This window comes from Macaca nemestrina, chromosome 13, assembly GCF_043159975.1.
Source record: "Macaca nemestrina isolate mMacNem1 chromosome 13, mMacNem.hap1, whole genome shotgun sequence".
NCBI classification, from domain to species: Eukaryota; Metazoa; Chordata; class Mammalia; order Primates; family Cercopithecidae; genus Macaca; species Macaca nemestrina.
Window position 1 is genome coordinate 71,633,436 of NC_092137.1, and position 20,046 is coordinate 71,653,481.

Genomic DNA, 20,046 nt, shown 5'->3' on the forward strand with positions numbered 1-20,046 from the left:
AACATGCATATTAAATATGTGTGCATTTAAAAGTATTTTAATGCCTTCATCTTTTTTTCTCCCAGTATTACAGCGTGAAATAAATTCCCAGTATTTTTCAAGATTATGTAAAAGGAGTTGTAATTACTGCTCAGCACCTAGGACAGCACCCAGAACAACACAATGTACATGAACTCTGACTTGAGGTTTGGGGCTTGTGTTCTGCATTCAGGAAAGAAAAGAAGAGAAAGTTTTTGGGAAATTTAAATCCTCGTAAGCCCTTACTCTAAAAGTATATGAAATGCAGAATGGTTTCATGGCTTTATTTCAAAATGTTTTACACTGGCTGTAGAACCCACTTCATGAAGTAGTTTGAATTAAAATGATCTAATATTTGTGTTTTAACTTTCAGCTTTGTGTTATTCTTGGAAAATTTCGCACCACTTGTGAATTCCTTGAACCTGGGCATTGCAAACCCACTTCTGTTGGGCCCATCTCCTTTGCACTTTGCTCAGATTAAGACTCAGTTGGCGCTTCAGCAGCTGAATGCCGTTGCCTCACATGGTTCAACACCACCTTATACTTTATTAAATCAGGCTTTCTTGAAAATAGCCATGTCGAGACCCAGGTTTAATCCTCGAGGAGACTTTCCACTTCAAAGGCCACGAGCACCTAACCCTTCTGGGATGAGGCCTCCAGGACCATTTATGAGGCCTGGATCTATGGGTCTCCCAAGATTTTACCCAGCAGGGAGAGCACGTGGAATTCCACACAGATTTGCTGGCCATGAATCTTATCAGAACATGGGACCACAGAGAATGAATGTTCAGGTAACTCAACACAGAACTGATCCAAGATTGACCAAAGAAAAACTGGATTTTCATGAAGCACAACAGAAGAAGGGGAAGCCTCATGGTAGCCGATGGGATGATGAGCCTCATATATCTGCATCAGTGGCAGTGAAACAGAGTTCTGTAACACAGGTTACAGAGCAGAGTCCCAAAGTACAGAGCCGCTATACAAAAGAGAGTGCCTCAAGTATCTTAGCAAGTTTTGGATTATCTAATGAAGACCTAGAAGAACTTAGTCGCTATCCTGATGAACAACTGACTCCTGAAAATATGCCATTAATTTTGAGGGATATAAGAATGCGAAAAATGGGGCGCCGATTACCTAATTTACCTTCTCAGAGCAGAAATAAAGAAACCCTTGGTAGTGAAGCAGTTTCAAGTAATGTGATAGATTATGGGCATGCAAGCAAATATGGCTACACAGAAGATCCACTTGAAGTACGTATTTATGATCCTGAAATTCCAACTGATGAGGTCGAGAATGAATTTCAGTCACAGCAGAACATCTCTGCATCTGTTCCCAATCCAAATGTGATATGTAATTCTATGTTTCCTGTTGAAGACGTATTTCGCCAAATGGACTTCCCCGGTGAGTCCTCCAATAATCGGTCCTTTTTCCCAGTTGAGAGTGGAGCCAAGATGTCAGGCTTACACATTTCGGGAGGACAGTCAGTCCTTGAACCCATAAAATCCGTCAACCAATCCATTAACCAAACAGTTAGCCAGACGATGAGTCAATCTCTAATTCCTCCATCTATGAACCAGCAACCTTTTTCATCGGAATTAATTTCAGCTGTAAGCCAGCAAGAGCGGATCCCACATGAACCTGTGATTAATTCATCTAACGTACATGTTGGATCAAGAGGAAGTAAAAAGAATTACCAGTCACAGGCTGACGTTCCCATTCGATCTCCCTTTGGTATTGTGAAAGCATCTTGGCTACCAAAGTTTTCACATGCTGATGCCCAGAAGATGAAGAGACTTCCTACTCCTTCTATGATGAATGATTATTATGCAGCATCTCCAAGAATATTTCCACATTTGTGTTCTCTATGTAACGTAGAATGTAGTCATTTGAAGGTGAGTGTTTTTAAAAAAAGATCACTGTATAATGATGCTCAGCGCCAAAGTTTTCTCTAAATTCTGATATGTATACTGCTGTTAACTAGGCGTTAAGGAAGTAGCAGAAGGTAATTTTAATTGCAGCCTCAATACATAGTTGTAATCTTAAGTAGCTCTGGCCTTAGTACTGAGTTTAGTATTAGGCTTACTGTATTCCTATGACCGGGCACACCATATTTTAATAGTTTGTCCATTTATTTTGAACTTTTAGTTATCCCACTTACGCAACATAAAATTTATGTAACATAAGCTGCGTACTTACAAGACAATGTCACATGGAATCACCTTTCTTTAAAAGGATCTGTTAGTATAAAAATACAAAGAGACGGTATAACCCATTTGTACTGAAGAGATGGTATATAACCCATTTGTAATGTACACATTTAAGAGACAGTATATTATAGACTTGCACATATATACCTGTCTTGGTTATCACAATTAATGTTGATTTAAATATTTCCTGACTTTATGTAGACTAGTGATTTCTAGTATTTTTTTAGAAGAAGCTCTCTAAAATAACTTCATAGCAAAAATAAGTCAAGGTGCAGTAAATTATTCTGGGACCAGCTGTGGACTCAAAAAATAATGTGAAATGATAGAAATTTGTAGAGAAAAATCTTTAAAAAAATAAAGAAGATTTAGGTACTTTGATAGTGTAGTTGGAAGTATTTTGCAGAGGCAGTAAAGTGTACTATAATGTAGAACATACTATTCAGTTGTAATCATTGGTAGATTTGAGCAGGAATTTCCAAGTAAATTTTATATACTTACGTATGGTTGGCAATCACTGTTTCTTCTATTTGCTAATGTGATTTATAGATTTAGATTGTAAAGGGTCAGAAGGGAATATACTAACATGGGAAAAAGCTTTGATTCAAGGCCATGGCCTGGAATTGGTTGTATACTTAGGCTTAGAAATCTATGTGTTATGCTCTTGTTCTTTTCTTCCAATGTTGCCTTTTGATTTTCTTTTCATTATTCACTCACTAGGTTTTCATCAACATGAATCTGATTAGATCTGTTGCTATTTTCTTAAGGTTAACTCCAGCAAAAGAAAGCAGTGTTCTACCCCATTTTAGCCAGATGTGCCAAATTCTATTAAAATAATAGTTGCCTTATTCCATCAGAAGGGATAGCAAAGTCCTTAAAAGGGAAAGTCTTAGAATAATTCATATCACCTAATTGTAATCTGTAAGTAGCCCTGGCCTAAGTAGTGAATTGAGTGTTAGTCTCTCTGTGTTCTTGTGACTGGGGATACCACATAATTTTTTTTAAAATTTATTTTGAACTTTTAATTAGTCATAATGAATCCAAGAAAATATATCTTTAAATAAAGAACTTGAAGTTTTGTATTCTATAGAGTAGAAAAGATGTACATTTAATTTAGTATGTACTTATGGATACCAATTTTGTGCTTGACTCCAATTAGGTACTGGGGCAGAAATGAGGAACTGTGTAAAATTTTAGATGTTATTAAGCAGTTTATTCAATCTTATTGAGGAGAAAAATTATACTCCCAAGACATTTAAAACACTTAGAAGGCAACAAGTAGTTTTGTGATTTATTTAACTTGTTTGGATATGCTGTAGGGAACAGAGATTTCGATCTTGATTTCAGGCGTGTATCACTCAGGCCAGCATCATCAGTTTACCAATTTAATCATTACCATTTTACCAATTTAATTATTTTAACTATTGTATTTGTAGCAGTGTGTGTTTAAAAAGAAGTATAAATACGCATCCTGACATCAAAAGACTTTTATAGCCTAGTTAGACTAATGGAATGACAGTTACTGAATGCACTGAGTCTGTCTTAACTAGAATGATGTGGGAGAGAAGACTTGATGGAGTAGGTTGGAGATGGGTCTTGAATGATAAAGAGGCTTTAGATATGCCTGTATAAAGAGGAGGAGAGGGCCGGGCGCGGTGGCTCACAGCCTGTAATCCCAGCATTTTGGGAGGCCAAGACGGGTGGATCACCTGAGGTCAGGAGTTCAAGACCACCCTTACCTACGTGGTGAGATCCCGTTCTCTACTAAAAATACAAAAATTAGCCGGGTGTGGCCATGCACACCTGTAATCCTAGCTACTCAGGAGGCTGAGGCGGAGAATTGCTTGAACCCAGGAGGCGGAAGGTTGCAGTGAGCCGAGATCGCGCCACTGCGCTCCAGCCTGGGTGACAGAGCGAGACTCCATCCCAAAAAAAAAAAAAAAAGAAAAAGAAGAGGAGGGATGGCAACAACATACAGAGAGGCAAAGGTCTAGAGAGAAGATTACATTTCATAGTGGTAAGAGGCAGTTGGGAAAGATGAGCATATTATAAGTAAGTATGAAAGGCCTTTAAGAGCTAGCCTAGGAGTTTAGACTTGAGGTGAGAGGCATTAGAAAGCTAAATAAGTCTGTTGATAAGTGAAGTGACATGTTGGAAGTATATTTTAGGGCAACCTGACTGAAGTATGCAGGGTAAATAGAGATGAGATGATGTGGAGTAGGACTTCCACTTGGAAGCTTCTCTAATTGTTCAAGTATAAGATGGTAAAAACCTGGGTTAATGAGATAAAAGTAAAAATTTGAGAGGAGAGGAAATTATTTAGTCATCAGAGCTCACCTAGATTGCCGTTAAAAACACACACACACCTTTTAACAGCGCAGCAGAATGGGGCTCATCTAAGTAATGAATTTTTCACTACTAAGTGGCCAAATGATGGGGATTTGTGAAGATGGATTTTGATAGTACACACTGCCTCTCATTTCTGTGATATATTTTGCAGCCTCGTAAGTGTTTGTGTGTGTGTATATATGACATAAATATGAAGCCAATAAATGTAAATTACCGATTGTAAACTTTCCTACTGAGTAAATCTGACAATATGTATATTCCCCACCTTCGAGTCTTTGAAACTGTAGCTGTGAAGATGTACTTTGAGAATGTGAAATGTATTTGCTTGTTAAATTGGGGTTCAGATTTTAAAGGAGAAACTTTCCTTGGTTTAGGAACTGTGTCATAATGACTGAAGTAATTCAGTTTGAGAAAGTACTGACAATAAAAAACTGTTGAGAATAGTAAGTGAGCCCTGATACGAGTAGATATTTTCAGTTTCATTCTGAGCCTGCCTAATTCTGTATAGTCCTTGCAGCATCTCCTGCTAGTAGGTATTTATCACTTTTTCTCTGGGGAGACAGTGCTGCTTTTGGACTATTATCTAATGTGGAAACTGTTACTAGAGAGTCTAGAAGTTGGGGTGGGGTGGGTGTATTTACTGAGCTTAAAGCAAGTAATGTCAATTTGTGAAGCAAGCCTAAGAGAACATGTGTATGTGTGTTTTGAACTGAGAAGAGTATGTCTTAAATAGGGCAGCCATCGTGTTTTGAACTGAGAAGAGTGTGTCTTAAATAGGGCAGCCATCATCTTCAGGTGATAGTTGCTATAAGAATGGTATCCTGTATTACTGTATCTTCCTATTTTTTCAAGAAAAGCTGGAAATCTGGACTTGGGGGTAAAATCTCTGGATTATTGAATGTTGGCAACGTATTCAGATAATACACTTTATGGTTCAAATAAATCATGCCCAACCCACTGCCTGCACCAGTGTGTCTGTTTGATGTAAACAATGTCCAATTAATATTAAAAATACGGGTTTTAGTACTACTAGAGGCTCTTAACTGCCAATCTCTTCTAGCTTTCTATTTGTATTACTAAACAGGATGTACAAACATTTCTTTTTTGTAGTCCACAATCAGTTCCATGGCTTAATGAAATAGTTTAGGATTTGTCATACCTTGTTGCTGAGTTTAAATTGATGTTGAGCCTTGCAAATCAGTGTACCTTCTTTCAGATAGTTCTTGCCAAGGCAGAATCCAAAATTATTGTCAACCGTGATTTTAACTGTGGAAATTTCTAATGACCTAAAATGTGTTTCAAATGGAAACTAATAACATTTTCCTTAAGCAAAGTGTTGAAATACAGAGTTATCTAGTAAGTTTTCTGCCTTTCTAAATGCTGGAGGAACAGTAAAACATTGAGTAACATACATATTGCTTTTAACTAATTGTTTCACCTTGGAAACTGTATCTTTGTAAACTGTATTGGCCTTTTTTTTTTTTTTTTAAACCAGATGTATCTTCCAGAGTTATTTATGGGTACAGATTGTAATTTTAGGACAGATTTATTTGTAAATGAAGTAATGTATAAGAAAGCATTTTGGGCCGGGCATGGTGGTTCACGCCTGTAATCCCAGCACTTTTGGGAGGCCGAGGCAGGTGGATCACCTGAGGTCAAGAGTTCGAGACCAGCCTGACAAACATGGTGAAACCCCATCTCTATTAAAAATACAAAAATTAGCCAGGCTTGGTGGTGCATGCCTGTTAATTCCAGCTACTAAGGAGGCCGAGGCAGGAGAATCGCTTGAACCTAGGAGGTGGAGAGTGTAGTGAGCTGAGATCGCATCATTGCACTCCAGCCTGGGCAACAAGAGCGAAAACTCTGTCAAAAAAAAAAAAAAAAAAAAAAGCATTGTGTTAATTGTAAAGCTCTGTATATAAGGGATATTGTATCTTTGAAATGTTGTTACTTTTAAATTTTGAAAATAGATTTGATCAGTAGCATTTTCCCCTATGTTTTTCCTAATCTTATTTGCCAGTGTAGGGAGTACCTTGTATGGAATGGTACTGGTTTATGAGGTGGCATTTTTTGATTGTTGATGTTGTTAGCTTGAATTTTAGAGGTATTTTGTCATTGAAATACTGTATTTTGAAGATGCTGTTTCACAGATACCATATTACTCGTAGATTTTTTGGTGTTTTCTGGTGTGTTGTTTTTATATTGGCAGTAAGTTTTTTCTGATCCATGCTTTTATTTTCTCCAAGTTTATATATTGATTTCAAAATGAGCAGCCATGGTTTTGATTTTTAAAATGTTTTCTGTAATAAAATATTTTCAAATGGGATCAGTGAGGTATGGTATTAAGTGCATTTGTTTCGAGGCCTTTAACTTTTGTTTGTGAAAATTTTATTGAGCAGCCAAGTGCTATTTATGAGTATGTTTAATTTTTGAAAAAAAAATATTCTTTGTCTTTTTTAAAAGCCTAATTCATTAGTCAACATTAGGAATATTCTAATTTCAACACTTTTCTCCTTTTACAATAGGATTGGATTCAGCATCAAAATACATCTACTCATATTGAGAGCTGTCGACAGTTACGTCAACAGTAAGAACTTTTTTTTCTTTATTATAGATAGCATATTTACAACATAGTTAATGTTCAGATGTGACTGTTAAATACCTTTAGTATAATACTTTGGAGAAAAATATTTTTGGAAAGCTATTGTTTTTTAAAAAATAGTAGTTTTGTGGAAGTATATTTAATATTTTTCCAAAATGGTAGAATTCAATATATCCTTTGCTCTTACAATTTTCTAGCTTAATTCCCAGTAGGTAAACTTTTTATGTCATTAGTTCATTATTTGCTGGCTTACCTTCCCCAGGATCTTTTATCTATATCAGAGCAGGTATCCTTTCTTCTCCTATCTCCACCTCTTCCCATAGGACAAGTAACTGAAAATCAGTGCAAACCAAACACCAGTATTTAATTTTGGAACTAAAGCTCTTCTCTGACTTAGAACCAGTTTTCAGAATATACCTTGAGTAAGGGATGGACAAGCTAGATGTCTTGCTTCCTTAACATTGGCTTTTCAGTTCTTCCACCTTTTTCTTATAAAGACAGGGCGCCTGTGAAGGTTTCCCTACTGGCCATAGAGGTGAAAAGTGTGATTTTAACACTATGTTCCTGTATCTCTTGAAGTAGCGTAAGATTAAACTCTGTCTTCCCTAATACCATTAAACTGTTCCTAGCCACCAGACTGACAGTAACGTGTTATTGGGCGAATGGATTCGAGATTATTATTGAGGATCCTTCTGGTCATAAGTGATTAAAGTTGCAGATTAGTTGCAGTGGCTTATGACTGTAATCTCAGCACTTTGGGAGGCTGAGGCAGGTAGGCTTGCTTATGCTCAGGAGTTCAGGCCAACACAGCAATATCTCGTCTCTACCAAAATAAAAATAAAAAATCAGCCGGGCATGGTGGTACACATCTGTAGTTATAGTATTTGGGAGGCCGAGGTGGTAGCATCACTTGAGCATGGGAGATAGAAGCTTCAGTGAGCCATGATTGTGCCACTGCACTCTAGCCTGGGCGACAGCCTATTTAAAAAAAAAAAATTTTTTTTTTGAAGTAAGAGAATTTGTCAGCTTATTTAACTGGGAAGCTTAAATCAGGTTGGTGGTTTTATTAATAGTTTCAGGAGCAGCTATATTGGATGCTCAAATAAAAATTAGTGTCAGAAATACTTCTTTCTTAGCTGTTGTCTTTTGCATTGGCCTTCTGAAATCTTGGACACACTTGTTTCACATAGCAAAATGGACCCCACGGTTCTGGATGTAAGTGATGTGTATAGCTGGCATTTCTAGGAGTTTTTTGTTTTGTTTTGTTTTTGTTTTCCTTACCCCACTCCTCACCCTGTGACACAGCCTTGGGAGGTTCTGAGAATATATGTCTCTCCCATCTGACCTTTTTTCTTTAAAGCACTTCTTTCTCCATAACTCTGGCAGAAGTCCTTGTTTTGACTCTGGTTCACTTTGGGTTAGTTGTCCATCCCGAAACCCATTATAGTGGCTGTGGGAATAGGGTAGTCCACCTCAGTTTGTGTCATGTCTGGTCCTGGTGTTGAGAGTGAGATAAGCGTCACCGGGATCTTTTGCATTAAGACTAGAAATCAGGGTTAGTATTCTATATAGATGCTGTACAGACAAATACAGGTTATCATGGGGAGATAATTTGTTACCTGAATTGGATATGCCTTACTGCCACTGTAAGGAATACAGTTGAAAATTGAAAAATCTCTCCAAAGCAGCATTTTCCCACAGGTACCTAGTGGGACATCTTAATTCTTATGAAGGTGAATTTTTATTTGGGTGGGAGTGAGTTATTTATTTTAGAGAGTCATTCATGCTAGTAAGAGGATTATAGCTACGTTAATTTACTTGAGCAAACAGTATGTATATACCTATTAAAGCCTTTTGTGTAGGTAAGCCTATTATTTTTTCATACACTTAGGACCCTGATTTTTAAAGCATTTGCTTTCCATGCCTGCTACTTTAATGTTCTACTGTATTTATTTTTTAACCATATCAAGTGTATTTTGGTTGTCCACAGAGATCAATAGGGGAGACATATATAAATATAAGCGTACCTCATTTTATTGTACTTTGATTTATTGTACTTCCCATAATTTGCCTTTTTTACAAATTGAAAGATTATGGAAACTATGTGTCAAGCAAGTCTATTGGTGCCATTTTTCTTTTTTTTTTTCTTTCTTTTTGACTTAAATTAGGAGAGAATAAATTTCTATTTAGAGTCCGGAAGTCTGAAATCATGGTGTTAGCCGGGCCACCATTCCCTTCCGAGGCTCTGGGGGAAAATCTGTTCCATGCTTCTCTCCTAACTTCTAATGACGGGGGACAATCGTTGACATTTCTTGGCTTGTAGCCCATCAATCCTATCTCTGCTACTGTCTTCACACCACCTTCTCTTAAACCTCCCTTTGCCCTGCTATTAGAAGGACACTGGCTATTGGATCTAGGGCCCGTTGGATAATTCAGGATGATTTCATCTCAAGAGTTTTAGTTTAATTACATCTGCAAAGATCCTTTTCCAAATCAGGTAACATTCACAAGTTCCAGGGATTGGAACATATATATGTATGTATCTTTTGGGGAGCACCATTCAAGAATCCATCTTAATCATTCTCCTAATACCAAATTGCTCTCTCGTTTGGGCCTTGAGCAGTGCTTTTGCTGCCAAAAGCAATCAAGAGCTGAAGCTGAAAATGAACAGTGTGTATATTAGCACCTGTGTGCTGGTAAGAACTGCAACTGGATATATCCTTCGATCTGGCATCCTCTGGGTCAGTTTCCACGTTTTCCTATTGTGGAGCTTAAGAGTTCTTTCGTTACACAGGTAACTGTGGTTTGAAATTTAAAACAACAGTATATCTTTCATAATTCTCCAGGCTGTGTCTCCTAACCAGGCCTCATGATGCCTTCACAGTTTCTTACCTTCTGCACATTTTTCTTCACCTGGCCTCACTCTGATCACAGTGGCAGATCCAAGGCCTCCCTCTTCCCTTGTCTCTACTGGGCCGGTCAGGACTCTTTCCTATTGGTGCCATTTTTCTAACAGCATGTGCTCACTTTATGTGCCTGAGTCACATTCACAGTATTTCAATTTTTTTTCTTTATTGTTATACCTTTTATGGCAATCTGTGATCAGTGATCTTTGATTTCAACTTGCTGAAGGCTCATGATCATCAGTATTTTTTAGCAATAAAGTGCTTTTAAATTGATGTATGTACATTTTAAAAAACATGCTATTGTACAGTGAATAGACTGGCATAGTCTAAATTTAACTTTTTATTTGCACTGGGAAGCCAAAAAACTTACGCGACTCACTTAGTGTGTGATGTTTTAGAACTGAATCTACAATATCTCTGAGGTATGCCTATGTATTGATACACGAGAGAGGATTTACTAGGGGAACTGGCTTACACAATTATGGAGGCTGAGAAGTCCCACAGTATGCTGTCTGCATGTTGAAGACTCTGGGCTTCTGGTAGTGTGGCTCAGTCCAAATTCAAAAGCTTCCAAACCAAGGAAGCTGATAACGTAATTCTCAGTCTGAGGCAGAAGGCCCTAGAGCCCCAGGAGTCTGCTGATGCAAGTCACATAGACCAAAGGCCAAAGAACTTGGAGTTCTGATGTCCAAGAACAAGGAGGAGAAGGGCATCCCGCTCTGAGGGAAGGAGGGGTGGAGAGAGGGAATTCCACCTTTGTCCATCTATTTGTACCATCTGGGCTCCCAGCCTATGGCGTGATGCCCGCCCACATTGAGGGCAGATCTTCCTTACTCAGCCCACTGACTCACAGACTAATCTTCACTGGAAACACTCTCACAGACACGCCAACAGAGAGTGCCTCACCAACCATCTAAGCATCCCTCAATCTAGTCAGGTTGACACCCAAAATTAACCATCACATTGAGGTTGTATGCACTTGAATAATTGCTTCATGACTTTCTCTCCACTGCAAAATAATTTAATAAATAAATTAGATTTGGTTAGGTGCTTGGGATCTGCATTCTTTATTCTTTTAAGCTGCATTATGGGGATATACCTTCTTTCTACTCATTCCTCCCTTGATGTATATTTAGATTTTTCTTTTCTTATGGCTTACTCTCTCTGGCTTTATTGGATCTTTCTGGATTATGACACAAGAATAGTTGAAAGATACAGTGCATCAGAATTTTAGTATTAAAAATAGGTAATTATACTATGTTTATTGTGTGCTGGGCATTCTAAGTGCTTTACATAATTGATTTAGTTTTCAAAACCATCTATGGGGTGTTAAGTATAAGGATTCTTCCTGATTTTATCAGTGAGAGAACTGAGGCACAGAGACAGTTTCCCTGCCATCATGCAGCAGATAGTTAAACGGAACTAGTTTAGCTCATAGGCCTTTATGTATCATCCCTTCTACTTTTTTATGGCTTAAAAAATTTTCAGAATAAAATATTGAAGGGAAAAAGGAAGGAAAACATATATTATTCATTTATAGTCACCATTTGTTAATATTCGCTTTATTATATCTTCATACTTTTTTCTGAACTATTTGAAAGTAAATTGCAGACATTATGAGACGTCATTTCTAAATTCAGCATCTATCTCCTAAGTATAAGGACATTGTTCTGCATAACCACAATATAATACGTTTAAGGAGATTAGCAGTAATTCCACAATTCCTTCTAATATATAAGCCAAATTCATATTTTCCCATTTCTTTCCAGAATGCCTTTTATAATTCTTCCTGTCTGCCCCATCCATACCCCCAATCCAGTATTCAGTTAAGATTTATGTATTGCAGTCTCTTTTAATCTAGAATAGCCTACTCTTTGTTTTGTTTTGTCATCTTTTTTTTTGTTTGAGGAGGATGTTTTTACAGTGTTGACTTTTTCCTTGAAATGTCCAGGAAACTTGTCTTGTTGAATGTCCCACTTTATATAGTTTTCTATTTGTTTCCTTAGCATTAAATTCACTGAGAACATTTTTGCTGCAAATACTTCATTGGTGATGTGTATATTTATTGCATCACATTGGGACAAAGGTAATATCAGTTAACTAGGTCCTTACTCTTAATAGTTATGTTATACCACCTATGTTAGGAGCGTTACTGCTTCTGAAGCACATTTTTGACTAGTTGGGCAGGATAGAGGTGTTTCCAAATTCTGCTTGCAGAATGTATACATGCTTTATCTTTCTGCCCTGGGCAGCAGGGATGAGAACATGTGTTACCTAGTGAACAGGTCTAAACTTGGTGAACCTGAGCCTAGTGAAGATCAACAATATTATTTATTACTAGCTCTCTCAGCTCACTGAAACCTCCACCTCCTGGGTTCAAGTGATCCTCCCACCTCAGCCTCCTGAGTGGCTAGGACCACTGGCAAGTGCCACTACGCTCAGCTAATTTTTTGTATTTTTGGTAGAGACGGGATTGCCGAAGCTGGTCTCAAACTCCTGAGCTCAAGCAATCTGCCTACCTCAACATCCCAAAGTGTTGGGATTATAGGCATGAGCCACCATGCCTGACCATTATTACCAACTCTTGAATGATAGTCTTCAAGCTCTTGTGAACCACAAACTAGAGAGCTCTGGAAATTTAATAACTTTGATGTGTTGTTAATCACCTTCATTTCCAGCATGTACATGTGAGAAAGCTAAGGCTTACACATACTAAGTAACTGGCTTTAAGTTTCATAGCCATTAAATGACAGCATCTACAGTGAAACCCACTTTTTGATGGATTTGATGATAAAAGATTTACTTTGAATCACTGTAAGACTGGGAATTTATCCTCCTGGATAGTACAGAGCAATGAAAGTTTTTAAAAGCGTGGAAATAGATGGAACAGAATTATCCATATATTGGGAATTGTTGACACTAGATGATGGGTATGTTGGATTAAAGTTAACTGTTTTGTCTTCATAGCTTGTCCCCTCATAATTAAAAGATGTTCCAGACAATATATCTATTCTCAAAGTAGGAAGAATGAGGCAGAAGCTTTCTCAGATATCTGTCAGGGGTTTTGTACCTATGTCTCATTGGTTAGAACCTATCACTGGCTATCTTCTAGAGATAGGGGGAAAGCAAATATTTAGCTTTTTTAGCCATTGTAGTAAAGGCAAACAAGGGAAAAGGGAATTGAGAATTGCCGTGGGGTTAGCTTATTAACACTGTCTGAGGCAAATAGCAACCAAGACAAACCACTTTACTAAGATTTGACCTAACTTAATTTTCCTGCTTGGTGATTTGTCAGAAGTTTTCTGCCTCCATTTCCTTACCTGGCTTTCATCTTGCTGCTGAAATTGTATTCTTAAATGTAGTGATTTATTTAATATAATCAGCTTGTCTACATGCCTCTTAGAGTTCAGATTTTCTAGAAGTTGAGAGTGAAGATATAGCCTTTTTCTTAGGCTTCTGTGGTATTATTATTATTATTATTATTTTTCTTTTTCTTTGCTTTACTCTGAAGTTGTCAATGTGCCTAAGATTCTGTCCTTGGCTCTTTTTTTCTATAAACTCCATCTTGTGTTAATCTCACTCTTAGGGCTATAATTGTGGCTTCTACATGCCCGATTTCTAAATAGCTCTCATCTTTCCCCCTAATTCCAGATATTTCTTTACACTTGTTCTGAAAACATTCCTGTTGTCTTCTCTTACAAATGCTTGTTAAGTCCCCATTGTTTTTTCCTGTGTGTAACCTCATTACCTGATTTTAAGGCTCTTCATAATTTGTCTCTACTTGAAACAACAGCCTGTCCAAGTTTCCCCCTTTGTAATTCCTTTTCATCATTTCTATGCTGCAGCTAGACTAGTTCCTGAAACAAAACACCAATGTTTTGCCTCCAGTCTTAGTTTATGTATTGCCACTGCATGAAATCTAACCTAATCCATTCCTATTAATAGGTCTTTGTAAGGGCTACTTGAAAAGCAGCCCTTTCTGTGAATTCTCTCCTGATTCCTCTCACTGCATATATCTTCATGAGGACTACTTGGTGCAAGTTAAGGGGCGCCATTCGTGTTGTATTCTGTGAGTTGCCACATGGAATGTGATAGGAGTGGTGTTCCCTAGAGTTCTGTATAGTAGATGAACTGTCTTCTCTCTTTTAACCCTTAACCTAAGCTTGTATCTTGTACCTCTTAACACTTTTGTGCATATACTGGCTGTTTTACTTAAATAAAAGTTTAGTCCTTTAAAGTATGGGGAATGTGTTTCCCTGATACACCTATTAGCATAATACTTTGATTATTTATTGAACACTCAAAATATTTTATTTCCAGTAAAGGTTGTGAAAAGTCCTTCTGATATATTACAGGTAAAGATTAATTGAGCCTTACAGTCTTATTTTAGCTGTTAGTTAATGTTGTTTATTTTCAAAATAGATACCCTGATTGGAATCCTGAGATCCTCCCATCAAGAAGGTAATTTTTAAAAATAGTAATATTATTAAAACTTGATTGTATTTTAAAAGTAAGCAGTTAATTTTAAGAATGATTCTTTTGAGTTCTACTTTTGCCATTTAAACAATAGGCAAATGCAAAAACCTCTATGAATCTGTAACTTATTCCAATGCTTAAATGTGACACAGCCCCGCCCCGATCTACTTTCTTTAGCCTTTTCTGAAAATATTTTATTCTGACTTTATTATTTTATGTTTATGATATCTTCTGTTATAAATGACTTGACTGCTAGGAGTGGTATTATTACGTTCTGTATACCCTAGGGGATTCTACTCAGGTTCGGTATGTACACACACGTACGCACACATAGAGAAATCAGAGTCATATTTATAGATGGCATAATCTTTCAGGAAAAAATTATTTAAAACATCTGTTTATGTAAATAATTTCCTAAATTCTTACATAATTTAATACTTTAAAAACATAATTAGATATAATGTTGGTACAGGAAGAACCAGAGAAATTCATTATCGTATTCTTCTGTAAACTAGAAAACAGACATCCAAGCAGTTGGAGGGCTGATAAACTGTTCTGATTGTTTCTTATTTACCTATAAGGCTGAATTACATCGTAACAAACAGATTTTTGTTTTAAGGACATATCTTTTTATCAGAGTTTGGTATTGTTAACAGTCTGTTTTTAACAAGGTGCTTCTGTCATTTAGTATCATTTAAATTTACATTAAATTGCTGATCACTTTCTTTCTCCCCCCCACTTGTAGAAATGAGGGCAATAGAAAAGAAAATGAAACTCCACGAAGACGTTCTCATTCCCCCAGTCCTAGGCGTTCTAGAAGATCAAGCTCAAGTCACAGATTCCATCGGTCTCGAAGCCCAATGCATTACATGTATAGACCAAGAAGTCGAAGTCCAAGAATTTGCCATCGTTTCATTTCTAGATACAGATCCAGATCCAGATCCCGTTCACCATATCGAATTAGAAATCCATTTAGAGGTAGTCCAAAATGCTTTCGATCAGTTAGCCCTGAAAGGATATCAAGGAGATCAGTGAGATCATCAGGTACACTGATGGCCATGAAATAATGAATGTACTTATTTTGACTAAATTTTTAAATGTCTTTCTTTTTGGATTTTGAGAAATGTTCTATTTTTTTTTAAATTTTAGAATTGCTAAATGAGATCTGACCCACATCCCACAGAGTTAATTATTCCCTCTGGTAACTTGGCAAAGAAATGTGTGTGAATGTATGTGTCCACCAACATATTTAAAAACCAAGGATGGTAAAAATGTCTTAGTTTGCTTTAATAATTGATTATTGAATTTCATGGATTAATTTAAAATGTTTTTGAAAAGATTATTATTTTTAACCTGTGACTTAATGTTGATTTTATGGCCCTCTCAGAAATAACTCACACAGGCATGCACACACATACAAACACACTCCTTCTACAATGAAAGAAACTATAGTTAATATCTGAGAAGTACTTCGACACTCCCACTGCTTCACTTGACTAGCCTGAAGAATTCAAAAATAGTACTTTGCACAGGTCTTATTGTATCTAGTATAGTCTAAAATGCTGATTTCAAGTGGAGATACCTTTAGTTATATAAGGCATTCCTTCTTAAAGTATGTTCCGAGGATCGATTGGGGTCCTCAAGATCTTCCAAGTTCTGTGAGGCCTTCTCTTTTCCAATTACATGCCTCTATGAGTCTGGATTTTCTTTATCCAGAAGCAGATAAAAGAATTTAGGTTCTTCTTTTAAGCCTAACATTAAAATGTTTGGAAGAAGATATAGTAGTCTTACTCATTTCACTAATTTTGTTTTGGGAATTACAGTTGGTTTTTATAAAAATACTTACGTTAATATGGGAATTTACTTTTTTTGTCATTACTTTCAGTGGCAAAGACTACAGTTACTTTTGCACCAACCTAACATATGAATTAATAAATTTTTTAAGATTTTAATTTCTAATATGGTAAATATCAATAAGTGTAACACAAATCTTTGTAGTCTTTAAAACGTGTAAAGCAATCTCAAAACCAAAACTTTGAGGATCACTGGTATAAGGGAATAAAGGAACTTCATGTAAGCCTTCTGAGTGAATAAAGTATAGGTTTTTTTATTGTCTGTGTGCTCCCTGTTTAGCTTGAGAATAGCACTATGTGATTATGTCAGGAGATGGCTCCTACCTTAATTTTTTTCCAATTGAAATTGTGTTTTATATATTTTTACTAGATAGAAAAAAAGCATTAGAAGATGTGGTACAACGATCTGGGCATGGGACAGAATTTAATAAACAGAAGCATCTTGAAGTTGCTGATAAGGGACATTCACCAGCACAAAAGCCTAAAACTAGCAGTGGAACAAAACCATCAGTTAAACCTACAAGCGCTACAAAGAGTGATTCAAATCTAGGAGGACATTCTATTCGTTGTAAATCAAAGAATCTTGAAGATGACACTTTGTCAGAATGTAAACAGGTGGCTGATAAAGCTGTTTCTCTCCAGCGAAAGGTAATTCTTTAAATTAATTATTTTTGGAGATAAGGTTTCACTCTGTGGTCCTGGCTGGAGTGCAGTGGTGCAAACATTACTCACTGCAGCCTCAATCTCCTGGGCTCAAGTGATCCTCCTGCCTCAGCTTCCCAAGTAGCTGGCACCACAGGCGTGTGCCACCATGCCTGGCCAATTTTTTAATTTTTGTAGAGATGGGGTCTTGCCATGTTGCTCAGGCTGGTCTCAAAGTACTAGGCTCAGGCAGTCCTTCCACGTCAGCCTCCTTAAGTGCATGAGCCACTATGCCTGGCCTCGTAATTCTTTGTTAGTGCAAGTATGCATACATTTGCTATGACAAACAGAAAACAAAATTGTTGCCGGGCATGGTGGCTTATGCCTGAATCCCAGCACTTTGGGAGGCCAAGCAGTGTGGATCACTTGAACTTAAGAGTTTGAGGCCAGCCAGAGCAACATGGTGAAACTCCCTCTCTACAAAAAATATAAAAATGAGCTGGGCTTGGTGGCAGATGCCTGTAGTCCCAGCTACTTGGGAGGCTCAGGTGGAAGGATCACTTGAGCCCAGGAGGCAGAGGTTGCAGCCTGGATTACAGAAGGAAGACCCTGTCTCAAGAAAAAAAGAAAAAATGAAGTTGTCTTAACTTTTTTATTCCATATTTCCAATAACTTTGAAATTATGAGTCGTTAAATGATTTTAGTATGGAATATTTTACTGGTTTTCTTATGAATATAATAGAAGTCCAAGGTTCAAAATCTTGTAGCTTAGGAATTCCAGTGGTTTGATGTTTGATGCGTCAAAAGACAACATTTTGATGGTTTGGCATTTTTGGCTAGCTTCCCAAGCAGATCATTGTGATGAGTTTTGCTCTCTAATTGAGAAAGTGAATAATCACCAGTAGCATTATTGAGCTTTTGTAATCTTTTTTTAGTAAGGTATAAGGGTGAGCCTCTCCTGAGAAATGATCTTTATACATCTGTTCTATACTTTTTGTGGTACAATTCAGAAGTCAAAAACTCTGTTGTACAGTGTAAAATGTATATTTTGATACTGATTTTTAGTGTATTTTGACTGTAACCTACTGGTTACAATACTAAGGTATTGTTTTATTGTGTGTGTTTATTGAATCACTATGAAATAATATATTAAAACATCAAGAGACTATCTTCAGAGAAAATCCTAATAGGCCAAATATCGAATATTTTGTATATTTTAATATTAATAAGTTTTCAAGCATTTAGGTATGGTATGCATTGCTCTCAACAGTATCTAAATACATTAAAGACTTTCAGTATGTGCTGTTCCGTGCCCCAAAGAACTTAACGTTTAGAAGGATAAACTTGTAGTAATCAACCAGTAATTAACAGAATTTTGAAGAGCATTGGGAAGAAATTTTTGAGTATAAGGAAAATTTTGAAGAGGCTGAGTTAGTCTCATAAGATTATTAATATATGAAGTTCTTTTCATTTTGGTTCAAGACTTCTAGGTGGTGGCAGTGGAACTTTTTTAAAAAAAGTTTTCTTATTTAGTAAAAAATAGGAGAGATGGGGATCTCACTCTGTCATCCAGGCTGAAGTGCAGTGGCACAGTTATAAGTCACTGCAGCCTCAAATTCCTGAGATCAAGTATCCTCCTGCCTCAGGCTCCTGGGTAGCTAAGACTACAGGTATGCACCACCACACTCAGCTGGGTGTTTTCATTTTTTTTTTTTTTTGAAACGTAGTCTCGCTCTGTCTCCCAGGCTGGAGTGCAGTGGCGTGATCTCGGCTCACTGCAACCTCCGCCTCCCAGGTTCAAGTGATTCTCCTGCCTCCTGCCTCAGCCTCCTGAGCAGCTGAAATTACAGGCGCATGCCACCACGCCTGGCTAATTTTTTTTATTTTTAGCAGAGATGGGGTTTCACCATGTTGATCAGGCTGGTCTCGAACACCTGACCTTGTGATCCACCCACCTCGGTTCCCAAAGTGCTGGGATTACAGGCGTGAGCCACCGGGCCCGACCTTTTTTTTCTTTCTCTTTTTAAAGTAGAGAGTCTTAGTATGTTGCCCATCCTGGTCTTAAACTCCTGGCCTCAAACTCCTGGCCTCAAGCAGTCTTTCTGCCTTGGCCTCCCAAAGCACTGGGATACAGGCATGAGCCACCATACCTGACCCTAATTTTTAACATGAGTGGTAAAGGTGATACTACACTGTATTCAAATGGTATGCATTATATATGAATTTTTAAAAATATACCTGTCTAGATATCATTTCCAATTATTAGAACGGGGGGGTGAGCAAAGCTGTAATTTCAGCTTTCCTTGTCGGTGGGCCATGTAGTTTCATAGAAAAATTCTCTCTAATGGCCTTGGACCATTCCATAGATCTTATTTGCTATAAGATGCTATAAACAGAAAAGAGCACCTATAAACCATTTCTGGGTTAAAAAATTTAAATAACATTTCTTATCACTTTTGCATTTAAAATCTTATTAAAGTGTTAAAATTGTGATTTTAAAAAATTACGTAAAGGGGGTGGTGAAGGAAAAAGGAAAATGGGTAAAATATTTGGAAAAGACCCTTTAATATACTAATATTAGTGGTAGAAGAAATTATATAGGAAATTATTACTGTACATTGTAGCTTAATTTGGTTTATTTTTAATTTTCTTTCACTCCAAAAATAGCTTCGGAAAGAACAATCATTGCATTACGGTTCGGTTCTTCTTATATCGGAATTACCAGAGGATGGTTGTACTGAAGAAGATGTTAGAAAATTATTTCAACCATTTGGGAAAGTGAATGATGTCCTGATTGTTCCATATAGAAAGGAGGTGAGTCATTTAATCTGGTAAAAATTCATACAAAGTCATTGCTTTGATGATTCTATAAATTGCTGTTGTGTTCCTTAGCTGTTTGTACTGCATATATAATTGTTCTTTGAGAGTTATATAAATGTTTGGATGTGAGTGAGCAAGTGCCCAATACAGTGTTTTATATCCTTTAAAATAAGTGT

The 20,046-nt window shown here is 37.0% G+C and overlaps 1 protein-coding gene across 9 annotated transcripts in view; it reads left to right on the top strand.

Annotated features, from left to right (window-relative positions):
* The window catches only part of LOC105465244 (zinc finger protein 638), a 156,555-nt gene that overhangs the window by 75,745 nt on the left and 60,764 nt on the right, over positions 1-20,046 (top strand). For 8 of the 9 annotated variants that reach the window (XM_011713536.2, XM_011713533.2, XM_011713535.2 and 5 more), the window contains exons 2-7: positions 392-1,910; positions 7,097-7,158; positions 14,502-14,540; positions 15,301-15,599; positions 16,779-17,056; positions 19,718-19,864. In XM_011713536.2, coding sequence (XP_011711838.2) covers positions 392-1,910; positions 7,097-7,158; positions 14,502-14,540; positions 15,301-15,599; positions 16,779-17,056; positions 19,718-19,864 — 2,344 coding nt within the window. Of the gene's footprint in view, positions 1-65; positions 1,911-7,096; positions 7,159-14,501; positions 14,541-15,300; positions 15,600-16,778; positions 17,057-19,717; positions 19,865-20,046 lie in introns of all 9 variants that reach the window. The other variant, XM_024787812.2, reaches the window with a different exon arrangement.